The sequence below is a fragment of the Malaya genurostris genome, chromosome 3 (assembly GCF_030247185.1).
Source record: "Malaya genurostris strain Urasoe2022 chromosome 3, Malgen_1.1, whole genome shotgun sequence".
Lineage (NCBI taxonomy): Eukaryota > Metazoa > Arthropoda > Insecta > Diptera > Culicidae > Malaya > Malaya genurostris.
The window spans coordinates 139,862,117-139,884,975 of record NC_080572.1 but is presented as its reverse complement, the minus strand read 5'-3'; the positions used below and the strand labels follow the sequence as shown (position 1 = coordinate 139,884,975).

At 38.0% G+C, this 22,859-nt stretch overlaps 1 protein-coding gene across 12 annotated transcripts in view; it reads left to right on the top strand.

The window, feature by feature from the left end:
- The window catches only part of LOC131438020 (dystrophin, isoforms A/C/F/G/H), a 1,278,256-nt gene extending 1,268,462 nt beyond the window's left edge, over window positions 1-9,794 (top strand). For all 12 annotated transcript variants that reach the window (XR_009230868.1, XM_058607784.1, XM_058607783.1 and 9 more), the window contains one exon: window positions 8,502-9,794. Coding sequence is in view for 11 of the 12 variants with exons in the window: in XM_058607784.1 (XP_058463767.1) it covers window positions 8,502-8,572 (71 nt within the window). In the remaining variant the exon portion in view is untranslated. The remainder of the gene's footprint in view (window positions 1-8,501) is intronic.
- The last annotated feature ends 13,065 nt before the right edge of the window (window positions 9,795-22,859 follow it).

The following is a 22,859-nucleotide window of genomic DNA, read 5'->3' as shown; positions in this document are numbered from 1 at the left end:
ACACCAATCGTTTGTTACCAACTCCGTGCCTACGATCAGTGCACACAACCGATGGAAGTGAAGTTAAATTTCGTATTCGACGATAGGGTAAAACACGATCACGTGGGTAAACAGGTAAAAACCGCCGGTACTATCTTGTTCCTTACACTTAATCTAAATATATACTATCATGTAATTATCTACTTACTGTATAGAACTTAAATTAACTAAGAATTGAACTATACTATTTCATTTGTCAGGGCTATTGAAGTATCTAAAGTGAGAAAGGTTCAGAAGAAAGGTTATGTTAAAATCGTATTTGAACACTAAATGTGAGTAGAAGGAAATGATGAATTCATAATGTTAATTTCTAACAAATTAATAAATTTCAGCTTAAAGCTGCTTATTGTATTGAGTTGCTAAACGACGTGTTTCATTGGCGACGTCGAAACCCAACCTTCTGAACAGTTTGCTTCAAATTGAATGATTCTGCTAACTGTTTCAATTGATTCTAATTTTGATCACTGAGCCAATCAATATTAAAATCTCCAGTAAAAATATTTAGTTTACTAAAATCGACGAAATTCTCCCACCAGTTTTCTAGAATTTCCAGAAACTGGCCGTCGCTTGAACTTGAAGAGTGATAAACAACTCCATAATTTCCCATCTGCATGCCTCTTTCAACTGATATACCCAAGAACCAATTATTTCCAACTGCTTCGTTTGATTGAATGCTGAATAAAATTGATTCCTCGGCGTAAATTGCAACTCCATCCGTGTGCCTGGAATGGGACAAACAAAAAGCAACAGTGTAACCCGGAACACTGAACTTATCAAAAGCGTCAAAATCAACAACATGTGTTTCTGAGAGCAAAACTAATGAAGGATGTCTATCCTCTACAAGATGACGCAATGCGACATTATTAGAAGACAAACCGGCTATATTCAAACATTAAATATCTGAATGCCTCTCATCCATTAGTTGCTATTCCATTGACATAATGTTGTTATTTTTCGTTTCAAGCAATTTCAGATATTCGGAACACTGCTTACCAAATGCTGGATGGTTGGTGTCTAAATCCATTTTACGTTCCGTGTTCATTTCTAAACAATGACGGCATTTAAAATCAGTTGAAGTACATTCAGATGTTCTATGAGCTGCATTGCATTTGGAACAATTTTCATTGTTGGAACATTCGGTGCTCTTGTGACCAAACTCACCACACTTGAAACAGCGCAATACGTTGAACGACTCGAAAACCGAACACCTATCCCAGCCGATGAAAACCTTGCCGGCTGCCATCAAGCTGGAATAAGTATTCTTACCAACCTCAATTATAACACTATATTTGTTATATTTGAAGCGTTGCTTCTCAAAATCAGCAACAACTTTTACATCTTTAATCTAAAATTCCTGATTTTGACTTTTCAATAGGTCAATAAATACATCAGAGGTATACCGATCACTCATCCCCACTATTTTCAGTTTTGGTTTCCCGGGCTTGGGTATAGCAGCATTGTATTCAGTACCAATGTTTTCTTCCACTGACTGAATATCCTCTCCTGCTGCACACTCAACAATAATCGAGCCATCTTTACCATTTTTGAAATTACAAATTTTATGTGCTCTTGGATCCAATCCAATTGTTTGCGAAGTCTCAATAGGTTTAATCATAATAACCGAGAGAGTGTTACGTTTTCTGTTACTTTTCGTTATATTTCTAGATAATTTACCAGAAAGAACATCCGCGTATGACTTTTTATTATTCTTATCAAAAACTTCGTCATTACTATCATTATAAACATTTTTATCATGTGGTTCATCATCAGTATTAGACATAATTTTTCTTTTGCGTCTAGGATTTCCATCTGACTCCGAATGAGTCTTTCTATCTGCAACAATTTTCTTTCTCTTCATTACGACTAATTCATTATCATTGCGCTGATTATTCACAATCACGAAACTTTTCAAATCTTCCAACTTTTTGGCCACACTGCTTTCTAAACAGGCCATTTTACTCTCCAGAGCATCATTGGGTGATCTGATCAGTCTCTCGATTCCACTCTCTATCGCGATATTAATATTCACCACGATGCTCTTCCGCACAGCAGCAAACGAATCAGTGATGGATTTGAATTTCTCCATCTCTTTCTTCATATTACTCATGATATTTACACTTCACACATTCACCCATTATTCATGCACAAACCAAACCGGACCGACACACAGCTGGAGGAGAAATTAAAATAAAGTGAACCATGCAAAAACAATAGACTATGCACGCCGCACGGCGATTATTGACACAATTTACAGCACAAATTAGAAGTATATATCGATTTTGATTGGTTCTTTTCGGCAAGCATTAACTGAGAGAGACGAAAGATATGAAATGAAAAGACGGATAGGTATTCTAGATTGAATCAGTTATAAATTTAAAACAGTCAGTAGCATAGTGTGGTGAAAAACTACACTTGTTACACGACCTTACTTGGGAACTCAAATTTAGTGTTCGACCCCCTCAAGTAGAAGGTATATTAGAATTCATTTCTTTCTTCTGATCATGCCTATATGAGCCTGCCTAGGCTTTTCCGTTCTCAATTTGTAACTGAATCAATCTTAAAAACCTATCCGTCTTGTCATTTCATATCTTTCGTCTCTCTCAGTTAATGCTTGTCGAAAAGAACCAATCAAAATCGATATAGTAGACATTATGCGGCAATTATAACCAAATAGCATACAAATTTGAAGTATTTACAAAACACTTTCTACTTATCTGTTTAAAGCACAATTAGTCATTTGCTTAGTTACAAAATTTTCACGAAAAGCCACTTATTTCGCACAAAATTTATCCCAATTTGACTCAGCACTAAAGACGCACAAGTTACCATGTTCGCCATTCAATACTCGAAAAAAATCCGCCGGATCACTGAGTTTGTAAGAAGCGGTGATGTTTTGATTGAAGATGCCGAAGCCTGTGCACTCGTTGATGTTTGATCCGTCAGTGTAGAACATCTTTTCCCAGCTGACTGTTCTAAATTTGTTATAAAAAAATTGGGGACCACTTGAGGGCGTACGTGATCCGGAATACCACGAATCTCTTCTTTCATGGATGTGTCGAAAAACACAGTGGAATCAGAAGTATCCAAGAAATGAGCACGGTTGGGAACAAACGAAGAAGGGTTAATATTCTGAGCCATGTAATCAAAATACAATTAATTAAATCGGGTCTGAGAATTGAGTTCGACAAGCCTTTCGAAGTTTTCAATCACCATCGGATTCAAAATATCGCATCGGATTAGCAATCGATATGAGAGATCCCAAAATTGATTTTTCAACGGTAAGACGCCCGCAAACACTTCGAGACTCATCGTATGAGTTGACTGCATGTAACCTAAGGAAATACGCAAGCAACGATACTGGATTCTTTCCAGCTGGATGAAATGAATGTTCGCCGCGGATCGGAAGCAAAAGCATCCGTATTACATCACGGACAATATCGTTGTTTGGTATAACCGGATCAGGTCTCCTGGATGGGCACCTCATCACGATCCGGTTATCGTACGAAGAAAGTAGATTCTCCGTTGGCATTTTTGTTTCAGATACCTAATGTGACATCCCCAGGTGCCTTTGGAGTCGAACCAGACCCCGAGATATTTGAATGTGAAGACCTGATCTATGGTTTCACCCCTTAGGTGAAGCTGTAATTATGCTGGTGATCACATTCTTGAAAATACAACCAGCTCAGTTTTCTCTGTAGAGAATTCGATACCCATTTGAAGAGCCCATGTTGACAAGTTGTCGAGGGTATCGTGTAATGGTTCTTGAAGATCAGCAGCTTTCTGTCCTATAACAGAAATAACGCTGTCGTCGCAAATTGTCTTAGCGTGCAGGGTGTGTTGATACATTCATCAATGTTGTTTACGTAAAAATTGTATAAAAGGGGGCTTAGGCAAGAACCCTGAGGAAGACCCATGTGACTGAATCGTATTGTAGACAAATCACCATGCGCGAAATACATGTGTTTCTCGGACAATAGATTATATACAAAGTTGTTCATAACTGGCGAAATACCATGCTGATGCAGCTTCTCAGATAAGATATTTATTGAGACTGAATCAAAAGCCCATTTGATGCCAAGGAAAATTGATGCCATTTGTTCTTTGCGAGCTAATCGCATTTGAATTATTGTTGAGAGCAACGCAAGACAATCGTTCTTCTTTTTTTCCCTTGCGGAAAACAAATTGTGTATCTGAAAGCAAGCCATTAGTCTCCACCCAATTGTCAAGACGAAAGAGAATCATTTTTTCGAACAATTTCCGGATGCCGGAAAGCATAGCAATCGGCCGATAAGAACTGTGATCGTTGGCTGGTTTTCCTGGTTTTCAGATGGCAATCCTTCGCACCTGTCTCCAGTCGTGTGGAAAAATATTACGCGTAAGAAACTTATTAAATAAATTCAGCAAGCACCTTTTGGCAGGGTCAGGGAGATTTTTCAACAAGTTGAATTTAATTCTGTCTAGCCCCAGGCTTTATTGTTACATGAGTGCGAGTGAGATGTCGTTTGTATTTGATGTCGCGCCGCGGGAGATCTTTTGTTCCGGAAGAGAGTCTGGGCATACTTTTTTAGCGAAATCGGATATCCAGCGGTTGGAATATTCCTCGCTTTCATTCGTGGCGTTTTGGTTACGCATTCGTCGGGCTGTGTTCCAAAGAGTGCTCATCGATGTTTCTTTTGATAATCCGTCAACAAACCGTCGCCAATAACCAAGTTTCTTTGCTTTGACTAAGTTCTTCATTTGCGTGTCTAACGCCGCGTAATTCCGATAATTATCAGGTGTTCCACTTTTTCAGAACTTTTTGAATGATCTTTCCGCGTTGAGTGATGAACACTCTCTGTCCCACCACGGGTGAGGAGGACGGATTTTGGTTTTCGCGACAGGTACACGTTTCATCTGAGCTTGAATCGCAGTATCGAGAATCAAGCCAGCCGTAAACATATACTCTTCTTTCGGAGGAAGTTCTTGTGCTGTTGCTAGTTTTTCAGACATCGAATTTCCAATCAATATTTCGTTTGAGGTCATACGAAACATTGATTGTCTCCGATGGTTCTAATTGGCAAGCGATTGAAATTACCATAGGTAGATGGTCGCTACCGTGGGGATCGAGGATCACTTTCTACGTGCAATCCAACCGTAGCGAGGTCGAGCATAGGGATAAATCCAGCGCGCTTGGTCTTGCTGGTGGTGCGGGAATCCGTGTCATTTCTCCGGTATTCAAAATAATCATATTGAAGTTATCGCAAAGCTCATAGATCGCGATTAATCTGTTGTCATCATGAAGACAACCCCATCCCGTATCGTGAGAGTTAAAGTCTCCTAAAACTAACGTCGGCGCGGGAAGGAGCTTCATGATATTGCTAAGCCAGCGGTACCCAACCGTGGTTCTTGGTGGATTGTAGATAGAAGCAATGCTAAGGTCCTTACATTTCATTGTGACATGACATGCGACAACTCCAATACCTGGTATCGAGGGGAGGATAATTTGATAGAAGGAATAGCACCTTTTGATCCCCAAAAGTACTCCTCCATCTCGATCCAGGAGAATAATGTTGAAATCGTGGAAGTTTAGGGATACATCAGATGTTAGCCAAGTTTCGCACAATGCAAATGCGTCATATTTCAGATTATTCACAGGAAAAAAAGGATCTATTTTTGGGATGATACTTCTACGATTCCACTGTAAAACATTGATTGAATCCGTGACCTTGGTGGATGAGTTAGCCATCAAAGGATACGATCGCTGAAAGAAGGGGCCATTTTGTAGTCAACTGCTTCAAAAAAGTTTTAGCTGTAGGTATCAAAGCCAAAAATAGGCTTTTAAGAGGATCAGAAATATTGAAGGTGTTAAAAATCCAATCCACAACAGAGAATCCAATCCAATCAGAGAATTTTATGAGCCCAGCACCCAGTTGGTTCTCTGTTGGGTTTTCAGGGCCACTTGGGGATTTCGGTATCCCGGGAAGTGGTGGGAATTTCTTCCCAAAATTGAGTTTTCCGAGACCAGGAACTGTTTGCTTCGGAGCTTTGTCACAGTTTGCTTCAAATTGAATGATTCTGCTAACTGTTTCAATTGATTCTAATTTTGATCACTGAGCCAATCAGTATTAAAATCTCCAGTAATAATATTTAGTTTACCAAAATCGACGAAATTCTCCCACCAGTTTTCTAGAATTTCCAGAAACTGGCGGTCGCTTGAACTTGAAGAGTGATAAACAACTCCATAATTTCCCATCTGCATGCCTCTTTCAACTGATATACCCACGAACCAATTATTTCCAACTGCTTCGTTTGATTGAATGCTGAATAAAATTGATTCCTCGGCGTAAATTGCAACTCCATCCGTGTGCCTGGAATGGGACAAACAAAAAGCAACAGTGTAACCCGGAACACTGAACTTATCAAAAGCGTCAAAATCAACAACATGTGTTTCTGAGAGCAAAACTAATGAAGGATGTCTATCCTCTACAAGATGACGCAATGCGACATAATTAGAAGACAAACCGGCTATGTTCAAATACAAAATATCTGAATGCCTCTCATCCATTAGTTGCTATTCCATTGACATAATGTTGTTATTTTTCGTTTCAAGCAATCTCAGATATACGGAACACTGCTTACCAAATACTGGATGGTTGGTGTCTAAATCCATTTTACGTTCCGTGTTCATTTCTAAACAATTAACGCATTTAAAATCAGTTGAAGTACATTCAGATGTTCTATGAGCTGCATTGCATTTGGAACTATTTTCATTGTTGGAGCATTCGGTGCTCTTGTGACCAAACTCACCACGCTTGAAATAGCGCAATACGTTGAACGACTCGAAAACCGAACACCTATCCCAGCCGACGAAAACCTTGCCGACTGCCATCAAGCTGGAATAAGTATTTCTATCAACCTCAATTATAACACTATATTTGTTATATTTGAAGCGTGGCTTCTCAAAATCAGCAACAACTTTTACATCTTCAATCGAAATTTCCTGATTTTGACTTTTCAATAGGTCAATAAATACATCAGAGGTATACCAATCACTCATCCCCACTATTTTCAGTTTTGGTTTCCCGGGCTTGGGTATAACAGCATTGTATTCAGTACCAATGTTTTCTTCCAGTGACTGAATATCCTCTCCTGCTGCACACTCAACAATAATCGAGCCATCTTTACCATTTTTGAAATTACTAATTTTATGTGTGCTTGGATCCAATCCAATTGTTTGCGAAGTCTCATTAGGTTTAATCATAATAACCGAGCGAGTCTTACGTTTTCTGTTACTTTTCGTTCTATTTCTAGATAATTTACCAGAAAGAACATCCGCGTATGACTTATTTATTATTCTTATCAAAAACTTCGTCATTACTATCATTATCAACATTTTTATCATGTGGTTCATCATCACTATTAGACATTATATTTTCTTTTGCGTCTAGGATTTCCATCTGACTCCGAATGAGTCTTTCTATCTGCAGCAATTTTCTTTCTCTTCATTACGACTAATTCATTATCATTGCGCTGATTATTCACAATCACGAAACTTTTCAAATCTTTCAACTTTTTGGCCACACTGTTTTCTAAACAGGCCATTTTGCTCTCCAGAGCATCATTGGAAGTCATTAATTAGTCTCTCGATTCCACTCTCTATCGCGATATTAATATGTGCCTCGATACTCTCCCGCACAGCAGCAAACAAATCAGTGATGAATTTGAATTTCTCCATCTCTTTCTTCACTACTTTCTTCACTACTACTACTTTACTAATGAGCGAAAGAACATCATCCTTTGGCATCATATTAGATACCGCGACACCTTCCAAACAATCAGCACATTTAAACAAAAGCGCCGGTGTATCTGAAACCCAACCGGCCATGGCTCTCGTAAGCCCAGTACAGCGCTGGTGATAACCATTCTCGCAAACTGAACATGTTATTCTAATATCTGATATGGTTATTTTTTCCTTACACTTCACACATTCACCCATCATTCATGCACAAACCAAACCGGCCCGGCACACAGCTGGGGGAGAAATTAAAGCAAAGTGAACCATGCAAAAACAATAGACAATGCATTCAATATACCACGGTACGACGCCGCTTTGATTGAGCGATCGCCACACGGCGATTATTGACACAATTTACAGCACAAAATAAAAGTATTTACAAAACACATTCTACTTATCTGTTTAAAGCACAATTAGTCACTTGCTTAGTCGAAAAAATTTTCACAAAAAGCCACCTGTTTCACACAAAATTTATTGTAATTTGACTCAGCAATAAAGACCCACAAGTTACCATGTTCGCCATTCAATACAGTCTGTTATGAAAGAAGAGAAAGGCATTATCACACCACTAGGTGGTTTAAGAAGGGTTTTTCTTTATATCAATCATTCATCCAGTTTTTAAATGTTTCGTTTTACCAGAATAGGTTTGTAATTTGTTAGACTTATTATCTAAATTTTTATTTCACAGGTAATTTGAACCAAGCAGTTGAAGATTTGGTGAACGCCATTACAGAAGAGGACGTCGAAGATAATGTATAGTCTCTGGGTATCAGCTCGGCATCGTCAACGATACCGAAAAAATATCATTAAGTAAAAATTGAAAAATATATTCATAAAGAGAATTTAATTTTAGGAATTTGCACTTAGATCACTTTATAATCAACAATAATTACTAAGCATATGCAGTTATTACCATTGTCAAGTAATAAAAGTAGTAAGTAACATATCCGAGTAATGTAAATTCAATCAATATTTACTTCTATGAATATGTTTTAATAATTTCGAAAAGCGATGCATCAGTTTTGCCTCTATTCATTTTTACACGTGTGCATTTTTGGTCGATAAGACGGCTCCCGCTATTGCGATGCTCTGAAAATTTTTTCTCTATTTTTCGAAATAGAATAATTCAATTACATCTATGAATATACTAATGTTATACTAATAGTGAGTTAATCAAATTTGAATGCATGTAAATTTTCAGTTATACACAAAAACATTTAATGTTGGCCGAAAACTCAAAACATTGCAAAACTGTGCAAAGCGAAATTAATCTAGTGTTCGTAAGAAACAAGCAAATTTGGTAACTAATCATCAACAGTAACAAGTACGAATATAGATGCCTAAATTTCGAATAGTCGGCGCACTCGAATTGGTTCTACGAATTTTTTTTGTGAAAATTCAACACATGTTGAAACTATTCAAAAATCTACCAAAATATGGAACATTCATTATAAATCCGTAAATTTACAGTCAAATCTGTAAAAATATCAATATAGTTCAAGCATTTTTATAAGACAGCTGAAAAAATGAATCTTGCTAATTAATCCCAATTAGAAAATCACTTTAATTACTCAAACGATGTGTAAATGTATGTGCGATATCTGACTAATGTTATAAATGATATTATATGGATAAATATCTTCACACATATCACTAATTGTATGAGTTGCCTTACCTTGAACGAAATTGAAAAAAAAATCAAATTTTAGGCATGTTTATTTAAATTCCACTCAATATTATCAACAGTTAATAAACAAAGAAATTAATAACTAAAATATATAAGCATTGATTAGGCAACGCGTGGAAACTTTAAAATTTAAATGAGTTGCTATTATTTGAATAAAGGTAGGTAAGCGTTTGAATCATGCATATGAGATAAACCTCCCCATTTTCTAATGATTTAAACGCAGTTTTTAACATACAGGCAGAAATATTATGCGCCTACTAAGTATTCAATAAATGTAACTATTGAAACGTTAAACAGTCTATATTTCGTTAATATCCGAAATTCACTACAACAATGTTTGGCTTTTATAGGTTTACTACAGATGCTACACAATCAATTTTTTTGACACAGATAACAATAACTTTCTAAAGCCAAAACCCGGAAAACAGCCATTCGGCATGTTACTCACTTTTTGATTACATGAAAAAAGAATGATTCTAAGAAAAAACTAGTTTTTAACGTACGTAGTGCACCTCTCGATATTGAGATAAATTTATTATTCGGGATATGCTCAAAGTGCTTAAGTTAGTGATCTATTAAACAGATGTTTTCCGATCAGAATGTATTCTGAAATTTGCCAATAAATAGAAGTAAATTCGAAGAATTGGATTGTTAATATATCTGGACAAAATTCAGAAACATAATTTCATTTCAGTAATAGCCGTTCAACCGAGAAGGTTGGGTATAGAAGCGAACAGTTTAATAACGCTGGTTGGTTTACACGCGGTTAATACGACAACGGTTGAACTACAGGTAGAGACCTGTTGGCAGCAGCCGTTAAAACGTATAGTCGTGCTGCATAAGAGAGCCCTAGTGCTGGGCCAAGCTGGTGAAAGCAACAACAAAGGGCGTTTCCCAAGCTCTACCCAGGCCACAATATACAACCACAAGTGCTGAGCAGGAGAGTGCAAAGGCACTTCGGTGCAGAAGCATATCGGTGCGGAGCACAAGGAAGAAGGAGACAAGACAACTCGATCTTTCCACTGCCATACAACACGCAGGTATATACCGGTGACCTGCGCTAGTTGCAGCTGGTGAAGATAAAAGAGAATCGGAAATCGTGTGGTGCTGGATGTCAGGTAGCAGTAGCATCACATCGTATTCTATCGCTACAGTGAGCTTCAGCATTGTATCAACGTTCAGATACATCCAACAAGAACATCTAGAGCAACGAGAATCAAGACGGCAGTGCAACAGAGATAGACAACAATTTCAAGGTAGAAGTTTATTTTTTCCTTTTGATTGAGTACTGTGTAGTGTTGGTTTCACTTTTTATTTTAAAGTTTGATTAAAAATTTTAATGTGATGGATGAATAAATGGACGTAAATCCTAGCATGAATCCTATACCCCCACGAACGAAAAAATATCAGGAGAGCTCTTCTGGGCCTTGGATAGTCTTTTTTAGACGTAAATCAAAGCCATTAAACATTTTACAAATTTCTAAAGGTTTGACATCACGATTCTCCTCAATCAAAGAGATCATAAAAGTAAATAATGATAAAAATAGTGTTGTTGTAAATAATTTGAAACAAGCGAATGATATTTTCTCTTCGGAACATTTCACTAGAGAGTATAAAGTTTACATACCCTCCAAAGTTGTCGAAATTGACGGTGTTGTTACCCAAGCGAGTCTTTCGGTAGATGATTTACTCAAGCATGGTGTTGGTCGTTTCAAGAACTCTATGCTTGAGGGTGAGAAAATACTGGAGTGCAAACAACTGTACTCAGTAGTTCATGAAGAGGGAAAAAATGTTTATCGCCCATCAGACTCGTTTCGAGTGACATTTGCCGGGTCTGCGTTGCCGTCCCATGTCTATGTCGATAAAATTCGCCTCCCTGTTCGGCTTTTTGTTCCTAATGTAATGAATTGTACGAACTGCAAAAAATTCGGCCACACAGCTACTTACTGTAGTAATAAACCAAAATGTGTTAAGTGTGAAGGGTCACATAAAGATAATGATTGCAACAAGGAAACTGAAAAATGTATTTATTGTGGGGATAGTCCTCATGATGATATTTCAGTATGCACTGCATTTAAAGTGCACAAAGACAAAATTAAGCTTTCTTTAAAAACACGGTCTAAGCGCACATATGCAGAAATGCTTAAAACGGTTATTGATGTCCCCCCTTTGGAAACCGAAAACGGGTTTTCAAGTCCAGAGGAACCAGAGGACTCTGACTCTGACGAAAGTAGTGAAGGTAATTCGTTTATCACTACCCAAGGGTCATTTAAGAGAAAGAAGTCTTCCTCCGAATTACCAAAAAAGACACCTAAAATTTCATCTTCAAAAAAAGATCCCCGTGTTAAACAAAAAAAGTCAAAACCAAAGACTGTGTCTCCTGGTTTGTCAAATCCACAAACCAATCCAGAATCTAGCACAGAAAAAGATAATAATCCAGTGGGCTCCATTTCACAGTCACCAACAGGATTACTGAAATTTTCGGAAATTGTTGAATGGATTTTCTCAGCATTCAATATATCTGAACCCTTAAAGACCCTCATAATGGCATTCCTTATAATAACTAGAACCGTTGTGAAGCAGTTATCAGCTCAATGGCCAATTGTCTCAGGTTTGTATCTTTTGATGGATAATTTATCACCCGCCGCAAATGATACAATCACTGTCCTGCAGTGGAATTGTCGAAGCATCATGCCAAAACTTGATTCATTTAAAATCTTATTGCATAGTCAAAATGTGATGTATTTGCTTTATGCGAAGCATGGCTTACTTCAAACATAGCTTTAAATTTTAATGATTTTAACATTATACGTCTCGATAGAGACTTGCCGTATGGTGAGTGCTTTTGGGAATTAAGAAACGCTATTCCTTTTATAGATTAAACATCCCTTCAACTTCTAGTATAGAAGTTATTGCTTGCCAAATAAACATTAAATGCAAAGATATTTGCATAGCTTCGGTTTATATTCCTCCAAAAGCACAAGTTGGACAGCGACAGCTTAATGAAATGGTTGAAGCCCTTCCTGCTCCACGATTGATTCTGGGGGATTTAAGTTCGCACGGTATTATGTGGGGTTCCATTTACAATGATAGCGATCATCTTTAATACAAAACATTCGTGACAATTTTAGCATGACGGTATTAAATATGGGCAGCATGACACGGATCCCAAGACCTCCTGCACGCCCAAGTGCATTAGATCTATCTCTTTGCTCAACATCAATTCGACTAGATTTCACCTGGAAAATATTGCCTGATTTACACGGTAGCGATCATTTACCAATCATCATCTCAATTAGCAGTAGCAATTGCATTGAAACTTCAGCTAGTATTCCATATCATTTGACAAAACATATCGACTGGATTAAATACCAAAGTAATATTTCTAGTATTTTGAATTCAATGGAAGAGCTCCCTCCACTTGAAGATAATGACTTCCTCATTTGTTAGATTCTGGAGGCAGCAGAACAATCCCAAACTAAACGCTTTCCTGGGCCAACGACTAACAGAAGGCCTCCCAACCCCTGGTGAGACAAAGAGTGCTCATAGGCTAAATTCGCAAATAAAATGCTTGCAAGACGTTTCTAAAACGGGGAGGAGAGCTCCTCAGCATTTTGAAAAACTTATGGTTTTAGAAACCAAGTACAAGAGCATACTTCGAGCCAAAAAATGTAGCTATTGGAGACATTTTGTCGAAGGTTTGTCAAGAGAAACCTCAGTGAGCACTCTTTGGAACACGGCCAGACGAATGAGAAATCGTAACGTGGGCAATGAGAGTGATGAATACTCGAACCGATGGATATTTGACTTTGCAAGGAAAGTTTGCCCAGATTCTGTTCCTACGCAGAGCATTATACGGGAATCTCCTCCAAATAATGGTTTATTAATAACCCATTTTAAATGAAGGAATTTTCTATAGCACTCTTGTCTTGTAACAATAACGCTCCTGGGTTGGACAGAATTAAATTCAACTTGGTGAAGAATCTGCCCAACCTCGCAAAAAGACGTTTGTTGGAATTGTTCAACAAGCTTCTTGAGCAAAATATTGTTCCACCTGACTGGAGAGAAGTGAAAGTTATCGCCATTCAAAAGCCGGGGAAACCAGCTTCCAATCACAACTCATATAGACCCATTGCGATGTTGTCCTGCATCAGAAAATTGTTCAAAAAAATTATTCTACGACGTCTCGACACTTGGGTCGAGACGAACGGTTTGTTGTCAGATACTCAGTTTGGCTTCCGTAGAAATAAAGGGACAAATGATTGCCTTGCATCACTTTCGTCCGACATCCAAATTGCCTTCGCTAAAAAGCAACAAATGGTATCTGTATTTTTAGACATTAAAGGAGCATTTAATTCAGTTTCCATTGATGTTCTTTCAGACATGCTCCACCAACATGGACTCCCAGCGGTTATAAATAATTATTTGCACAACCTTTTGTCAGAGAAACGCATGCATTTCTCACATGGCGATTTGGCAACACTCAGAATTAGTTACATAGGTCTCTCGCAAGGCTCATGCCTCAGTCCGCTCCTCTATAATTTTTACGTGGATGACATTGACAGCTGTCTAGTAACTCCATTTACACTAAGACAATTGGCAGATGATGGCGTGGTTTCAGTTACTGGACCCAAAGCTATTGATCTGCATAAACCATTGCAAGATACCTTAGATAACTTGTCCGTTTGGGCTGTTCATCTTGGTATCGAATTCTCTGCGGAGAAAACAGAGTTAGTCGTCTTTTCAAGAAAGCATGATCCCGCGCAGCTTCAGCTTCATATGATGGGAAGAATGATCCAACAGGTTTTAACTTAAATACCTCGGGGTGTGGTTCGATTCCAAATGCACGTGGGGAGGACACATTAGGTATCTGATAACGAAATGCCAACAAAGAGCAAATTTTCTTCGAACAATAACAGGATCTTGGTGGGGTGCTCATCCGCATGATCTAATAAAATTGTATCAAACAACGATACTTTCAGTGATGGAATATGGATGCGTTTGCTTTCGTTCCGCTGCAAACTCTCATATTATCAAACTTGAGCGAATTCAGTACCGTTGTTTGCGAATTGCCTTAGGCTGTATGCATTCGACACATACAATGAGTCTTGAAGTTCTGGCGGGAGTTCTTCCATTAAAAGATCGATTTTGGGAGCTTTCATCACGCCTGCTGATAAGATGTGAGGTGCTGAATCCCATGGTAATTAATAATTTCGAACGACTAGTCGAGTTTCAATCTCAAACAAAATTCATGACAGTATATTTTAACTATATGTCACAGGAAATCAACCCATCAAGATATATTCCTATCCGTGTCAGCATCCTGACTGCCCCTGACTCAACTTTATTTTTCGATGCATCCATGCAGCGCGAAGTGCGTGGAATCCCGGATCATCTACGCTCGACGGAAATCCCACAAATATTTTCAAGTAAGTTCAGGCATATTGACTCTGAGAAAATGTTTTTCGCGGACGGATCGCGAATTGAAGAAGTGACATGGTTTGGTATGTTCAACAATAATGTTTCGGCCTCATTTAGGTGTAGCATGATAATATTGACCCGACTAACCCAAACGAAACACTTTCCCACATTCCAGCATTCACACTAAGTTCCCATGCTAGCCGGCCGTGTTGCAACATATGCTGCACACCGCGAGCTAAGCAAGCTTCCCACACTATCCGCCGATGCGACATTTCTTTCCCTTGCGCAATGCGCTATAGATTCAATCGCCTTCTTTTGCATTTATGCACCAATCGATATTGTATCTCTTTCTCCTCTCCCGCTAACAATTTATTTAACGAAAGAATTGTAACTGGCTCCTCCCACCTTTATGTACGTAGAACAGGCAGTAGGTTAGTTTAAGTTTAGAACTCCTCAATAAAATCATTTTTGGTAAAACAATCGAGAAAGAAGGTTTACTACTTTCTAATGTTCGTAATTAAGGAACGAAAAAGAAACGACATGGCGACCGTGTCAAAAGTGCCCGTCTCCGATAAATTGTAACAGTTTTAGTTGAAGAAGTACAACAAGTGACCGTGAACATTTATGACAACCAATTAACCAATATGTACCAGCAGTAGCCGGAAGAAAAACATAAAATAGTGATATCAGAAACAATAGTTAAAAGTGTAAAACAAAAAAAAGTATTTTTATCAAATGCAACGGAACATTCGATATTTGTGGCTGGTCGTGTCATCGAAGTGTAATGCAGTTTAATATCAATACGTGACAACCTTGTTACGAGTGGAATCAATACCGATGTTAGTGGAAGCAGCAACATTAGCCTGAATAAATTCAACGTAAATAATTACTTGCTTCGAGTGGAATCATTACCGATGTTAGTGGAAGCAACAACATTAGCCTGAATAAATTTAACGTTAGCAGTCAACGAACCGCAACCGTGAACTCGAATGTATGTATACACTCCATCTCCACACTCCATCAGGAAAATAATTAGTGAGACCCCTAGAGATAAGCACCTAGCAAAGGAAATCGTTATGGACAGACAGGAACTAAAAGAGTTCCTAGAATTGTTAGACGAAATAAAACAAGGGAAGGGAACAGGAGCTTTTGCCCCCCTTGAGAAAAATTCGTGCCCTAAGTGGAACGAACTAGTTAAAAGAATTAAAGATTTACCAGGAGACGACACACTAACCTGGGTAAATTATGTAGAAGAAGAGAAAGAAAAACCAAATCAACGAGAATAAATAGTAAAAGTAATAAATAGTAAAAGTTCTTTTATTTATTTTTATTTTTGCTCTTACTTATACTATAAATGGAAGACCCCTTCTGAGACAATATAGAGTTGTATAAAAATAAATAAATAAATAAATAAAAATATTTACACTAATATCATAGTTTTATAATTTTACTAGCTGACTAAATGCCTATGACAATAGAGCAATTACACGAAGAAATAAAAATACTTGTAACTATAGATAACAACTTAAAAAAATCGATTAAAAAAAAATTTAAAACAGAAACCCTAACGACAAAATTAAACTATGCCAACGCGCTATATGCTCAAGTAGAAAGCAATCTATTAGAAAACGAAGACTCATTATCACACTCAGAATTAACATTTCTCGCTAAAGCAGCAAGAAATGCAATTACAGACATCCGTACTATAATAACCTCGAAGATACAAGAAAAATTAGTTGACGAGAAGAGAGGTACGGACTCCAAAATGACAAACACAACACCAGCAGTCTTTGACATCCGCCAGGCAACGGTGTTAGTACAAATGTATGACGGCACGCCGTTGGGATTGGATGCTTTCGTAGACTCAATAAACCTATTATTAGAAATTACTACAGCGGAACAATTGCCAATGGCAATAAAATTTATAAAAACACGACTATCAGGTAAAGCAAGATTGGGCCTACCTGATAATATAAGTAGCATTAATGAGTTAATAGAAAACGTCAAATCGAGGTGCATGGACATTTCAACACCAGAAAACATCATTGCCAAACTAAAAGCAACCCGACAGAGTGGACCGATAACAAAATTTTGCGAGGTAGTAGAAAATCTAACTACTTCACTCGAACTTGTTTACATTAAACAGTGAATACCCCCTGAGGTAGCAAAAACAATGGCCACCAAAGCGGGCCTAAACACCCTTGTATCAGGAATAAATCAACCTGAAACAAAACAATATTAAAGTAGCGCTTCGCCGTGGTCAAGTCGAAGCGAGACAACTCACTGCTTCCTCCTGCTTTGTCGCCGAAATTTCACTCTAAATTGCAAATTTCTCCAATACTAACCCGATTCACGAAAAATCAAAAACATACGATTGTAGGTAAATGATTTTACTATGCATTTGGCGAAAAATATTAGTTAGAAGGCTTTTCTTTCGCGACATTTCGTGCGAGTTTTGTTAAACCTTTTGTTTTCTTTTTTCCATTTCTCGCTATAAACAACTCGCATTTGTAGGGATGTGCTACGTTTTCAACAAAGCGTCAAAGCTAGTAGCGATGAAAATCATTACTGATTTCTGGTTCTACTGAAACATGAATAGAAATTATTTTACAAAGTAGTAACACTTACTTACATTTTCTACTCATCTTTATTCAACGTTTACACAGAGAGAACGGACAACGAAAACAAAAGAAATGTTGTTAGCGTCTACCGCATGTGGCATTTTTCACACCCCAATGCATGCGTTGACATTGTGTGCGTGCGAAAGAATAAGGAAAAACTCATTTATTTTTAAAACTCGCACGAAATCTTTCGATAAAAACGTTTATCAGGCACAGTTTATATACGAATCGATAGAAAAATTAATTATCTAGAATCGTATGTTCTTGGAATTTCCGTTTCCTTTCCCGTTTTCTCACAATTTTGGGTAAAGTGCGTGAAACCCCGGGATAGGCAGCGAACTCCCGTGACCACGGCGAAGCGCTACCTTAAAAGCAGGAAACTTCCATTCAATAAAGGAAGCTATCCAAAATGCACAAGAAAATTTGACCGAAAATACAACCACCGCGCAAGTCTTAACTACGCGAGCTAGACAAAATTATAATAATTTCAAAACCCAAAACCGTTTCTGTAGAGGAACTGGGAGGAATTTTTCCACCCAAAGCAATTATAGCGCAAATCAACGCTATAACGAGCCACACCGTATTTACAACAACAATAACCAATTCAATGCTAACAGACCTGAGCGCTCAAACAGCTCAAATTACTCATATTATAACAATAATAACCGAGACCAACCTCAACAAACTCGATATGGGTCAAGTCGATTTCAGCACAATCGGCAGAATGTCTTTGTAGCAGGCTCTGAGCCATTACCGTATATACATCCAATGCAAATGCAAACAGCTGTGCCGGTCAATGCACCGAGCGAGCGGCAACAACTGCAACAGCAGAACTAACCGATGCAAAATCATTTTTTTGGCAAATGTGTTGACTTTAAATCTAAGCGCTTCTAACTTCATAAAGGTCGGCGTACGAATGACTAACTCAATTTGTACTTTACTGATAGATTCCGGAGCAGATATTTCAATTTTTAAAGCAAATAGAATAATTCCTAACCAAATTGTGAATAGAAATGTAAGAACAAAACTGACTGGAATAACAGATGGGAAAATAGAAACTACAGCAATAACCGAAACAGAACTAATGTTCGGAAATAATGTAACCACTAGACATCTTTTTCATTTAGTTGGACCAGATTTTCCTATTCAAACAGACGGCATATTGGGCAGAGACTTTTTCATCTCCCACAAATGCCAGATCGATTATGAATACTGGTTATTAAAATTTAGTATAAATAATATAAATGTATCTATACCTATAGAAGATAATGTTAATGAAAACTATATTATTCCACAACGAAGCGAAGTAATTAGAAAATTAAGTAATCAAACTATAACAGACGACATGGTAATCTTTTCACAGGAAATTGAACCAGGAGTTTTCTGTGGAAACGCTATCATAACCCCACAAAATCCTTATATAAAAATCATGAACACAAGAAAATCACCTGTAAATGTATCCAACTTAGAATTTACACCCGAAATGGAACCCTTAGCGAATTACAATATAATGAAATTTAACAATAACCCCCTGAACGATACAAGAAACCATAAACTATTGAACGAAATAGACATTAACAACGTACCTACGTACGCACAAAAGGAAATAAAGAATCTAATATTGAAATATACAGATATATTCTCTACCCCAGAAGAACCCTCAGTCATGTCACGATCGCCATGTCGTTTCTTTTTCGTTCCTTAATTAAGAACATTAGAAGGTAGTAAACCTTCTTTCTCGATTGTTCTACCAAGAATGATTTTATTGAGGAGTTCTAAACTTAAACTAACCTACTGCCTGTTCTACGTACATAAAGGTGGGAGGAGCCAGCTACAATTCTTTCATTGAATAAATTGTTAGCGGGAGAGAGGAGAAAGAGAGAAAATATCGATTGGTGCATAAATGCAAAAGAAGGCGATTGAACCTATAGCGCATTGCGCAAGGGAAAGAAATGTCGCTTCGGCGGATAGTGTGGGAAGCTTGCTTAGCTCGCGGTGTGCAGCATATGTTGCAACACGGCCGGCTAGCATGGGAACTTAGTGTGAATGCTGGAATGTGGGAAATTATTTCGTTTGGGTTAGTCGGGTCAATATTATCATGCTACATAGGCTTCAAGAACCTGCATCTGTTTATATAGCAGAGCTAGTAGCAGTTCATTATAGTTTGAGTGTAATCGTCACATTATCTCCAAACCATTATTTCCTCTTCACAGATAGTCTGAGTGCAATTGAAGCCATTCGCTCAAACATGACTGGCAAGACTGAACCATTTTTCCTGGGCAAAATAAAACAGTGCCTGAACGACATATTGAACCATAATTATCTAATCACTATAGTCTGGGTCCCGGCTCATTGCTCCATTCATGGCAATGAAAGAGCCGATATTTTAGCCAAGTGTGGTGCTATTGAGGGTGATATTTATGAGCGACTGATTGCTTTCAACGAATTCTATGGCGCATCTCGCCAAAGAACACTTGCCAGCTGGCAAGCTTCTTGGGATCGAGATGATCTGGGTCGGTGGATGCACTCAATTATTCCGAAAATATCGACAAAGGCATGGTTCAGGGGACTGGCTGTGAGTAGGGATTTCATTCGTGTGATGTCCAGACTCATGTCCAATCACTACACATTAGATGCACATCTCCTTCGAATTGGGCTCTCCGAGACTAATCATTGTGCTTGCGGAGAAGGTTATCGGGATATTGATAATGTCGTTTGGACATGCGTGGAGTATCGTGATGACAGATCTCAACTAATAAATTCTTTGCGTACCCAAGGTAGACTATCCATTGTCCCAGTTCGAGACATTCTTGCTTGTCGTGACCTTCCATACATGAAACTTATTTATCATTTCATAAAGAAAATTGGAGTCTCAATTTGATAAAGGCCCCCTTTAAGACTTAGTTCTGATTCCAGCTGCGTCCATGAGTTCAACCAATAGCTAAATTAGAATAAAAATTATGTAATGATACAAACAAACTCGAAACAGTGTATGAAATTATCAACTGTAACTTTTTTAACTACTTTTTAACAATAATAAAACCACATCTTTACAGTTTCCCTTGAAAAAGGCCATCAAAAACGATGACGCGCCATAAACTAAAATGAAGTATCTACGGACATAAGAGCAGCATAAACCAATACCTGAAATTAAAAACTACAAGGATCAGCCCGATGGGGTTGTTCGAGCCAGTGATGTGGAACAAGGCAACGAAAATTTCTAATGATCTACAATCAAACAGCTCAATCAATCGTCACACTTTTGAATCCACAATTGCACGAGAGTCTGCTTAGATTGATCTTGATTAGGAACCAACACCGAACATTATTTGTCTTGATTTCAATTTGTTTTATAGCCGATGAAATTTCACCAATATCCCAAATGTATGCAAGTATATCTTTCAGCATACTTGCGATACGGATTTCGATATTTAAGTTTCTCTTCGCCAAGCTTGTGTTCAAGTTTTGTATGCAAGCAGTATAGCGTTAAGTTTCTCTACAATTTTGCAATTTCGGTTGAAGCGATAAACTTTTTCTCATCATCAATCGAGTTCATCTTATATAAATTAGAAAATAATCTTAAGGACTAAAAATTTACACTGGTGCAGTTGTCAATTTCTCAGACGAAACGGCATAACATGGAATTTCATCCGAGTTTGTATGACACAAGATCAGAGCATACCAATTAAAGCTTCAAATCGATTTATAGCACTTTTTGTCTTGCTGTCTAGCAACACCCTACCTCTAACATGCTACGCGTAGGACTGAAACGTTTGCTATAATTTCGCTTCTATTTATAGATTCGCGTGCTTCCAACAGCTTCGCTTTTGTATCAGAGCGATGCTTTCCCATTTATATATCGCTTACTCCTTTGTCCCGGGTTGGCGGTTCAATGCATAGGACGCTGGTCTTACAAGCCAGTTGTCGTATGTTCGAGCCCCTACCTGGAAGGATTCTTAGTGTCAGTTGGATCCATAATACTAGCCATGAAATGATTCTGTACACCAAGAATCGGCTGCGAAGTCTGTTTTTTTATTTATTTTTTATTTTATTTTTTAGGAGCAAGGGAAAAGCCCGCTGGAGCTGAGATTTTTGTTCTCCTTCTCCAGCAGGCATAAAACCTTCTCATCTTTGTATTAACAGATAACATTTGTCCAACTGATACATAACGAAATCTTGAATTACCCTTATTTAAACTACAAAGCCAGCTAACAACTATTGATATCGTCTAATTATCTAAATAAAACTAGCGGGAAAAAAATCGGAGATAACGGGTTTTAATGGTGTTACGAGATAGATTTAAATCAAATTCATCAGAGCAAGTATTGAATACGCGACACATACTCGAAAACGGTTCATTAAATCCATAGTTAGTTCTAGCACGAGAAATTCTGAGAAAGGGATTAAACCGCAAATTACGCCGATGAATGTCAAAATTTAGCTGTTTTAGGAGATCTGCACAATCAATTCGAGATTGGATGAGGTCCGCGACGAAAACAGCTTTCAATGTATCACGGCGGACAGATAGCAAATCGAGGTGTACGAGCCTACATCGATCTTCGTAGCTTGGGAGATTCAATGGATCTCTCCAGGGCAGGCGACGCAAAGCAAAACGAATGAACTTGCGCTGAACAGTTTCAATGCGCAGCTTATCAGTTTGGTAATATGGTGCCCAAACAACAACAGCATACTCCAATGTACAACGAACTAGAGCGCAATATAACGATATCAGGCAGTATATGTTATTGAAATTCTTTGAGATGCGAAAGATGAAACCTAGCATCTTGAATGAATGTGACCTTTGAAACTAAGTTTTGAATCCAATAACACACCTAGATCCTTAATTGATGTCTCCCGTTTTAGTACAGCTTGCGAAATAGTGTAATCATACGTGATCGTGGTTCGTTTACGAGAGAAGGAGATAACGGAACATTTAGAGGCGTTCAGGACCATTCTGTTGACGTTGCACCAGTTGGAAAATACATCCAGCTGTGACTGCAAGAAATTTGAGTCTTCCAGATCTTTGATGAGATGAAACAGCTTGAAATCGTCGGCGAATGATAGCTTTATACATTGCAATGCGAAATTCAGATCATTTAGATATAGCAGAAATATGAATGGTCCTAGATGGCTTCCCTGAGGAACGCCAGAGCTCACGATGAATGATGTAGTAATGTAGTCGCCAATTTTAACGGTCATACTACGACCAGTCAGATATGATTCCATCAAATTGAGAAAAGGGCCGCTAAATCCAAGCCTGTCGAGCTTTGAAACAGAAAGGCGAAATTCCACAAAAGGAATGTTATGCCACGACTTT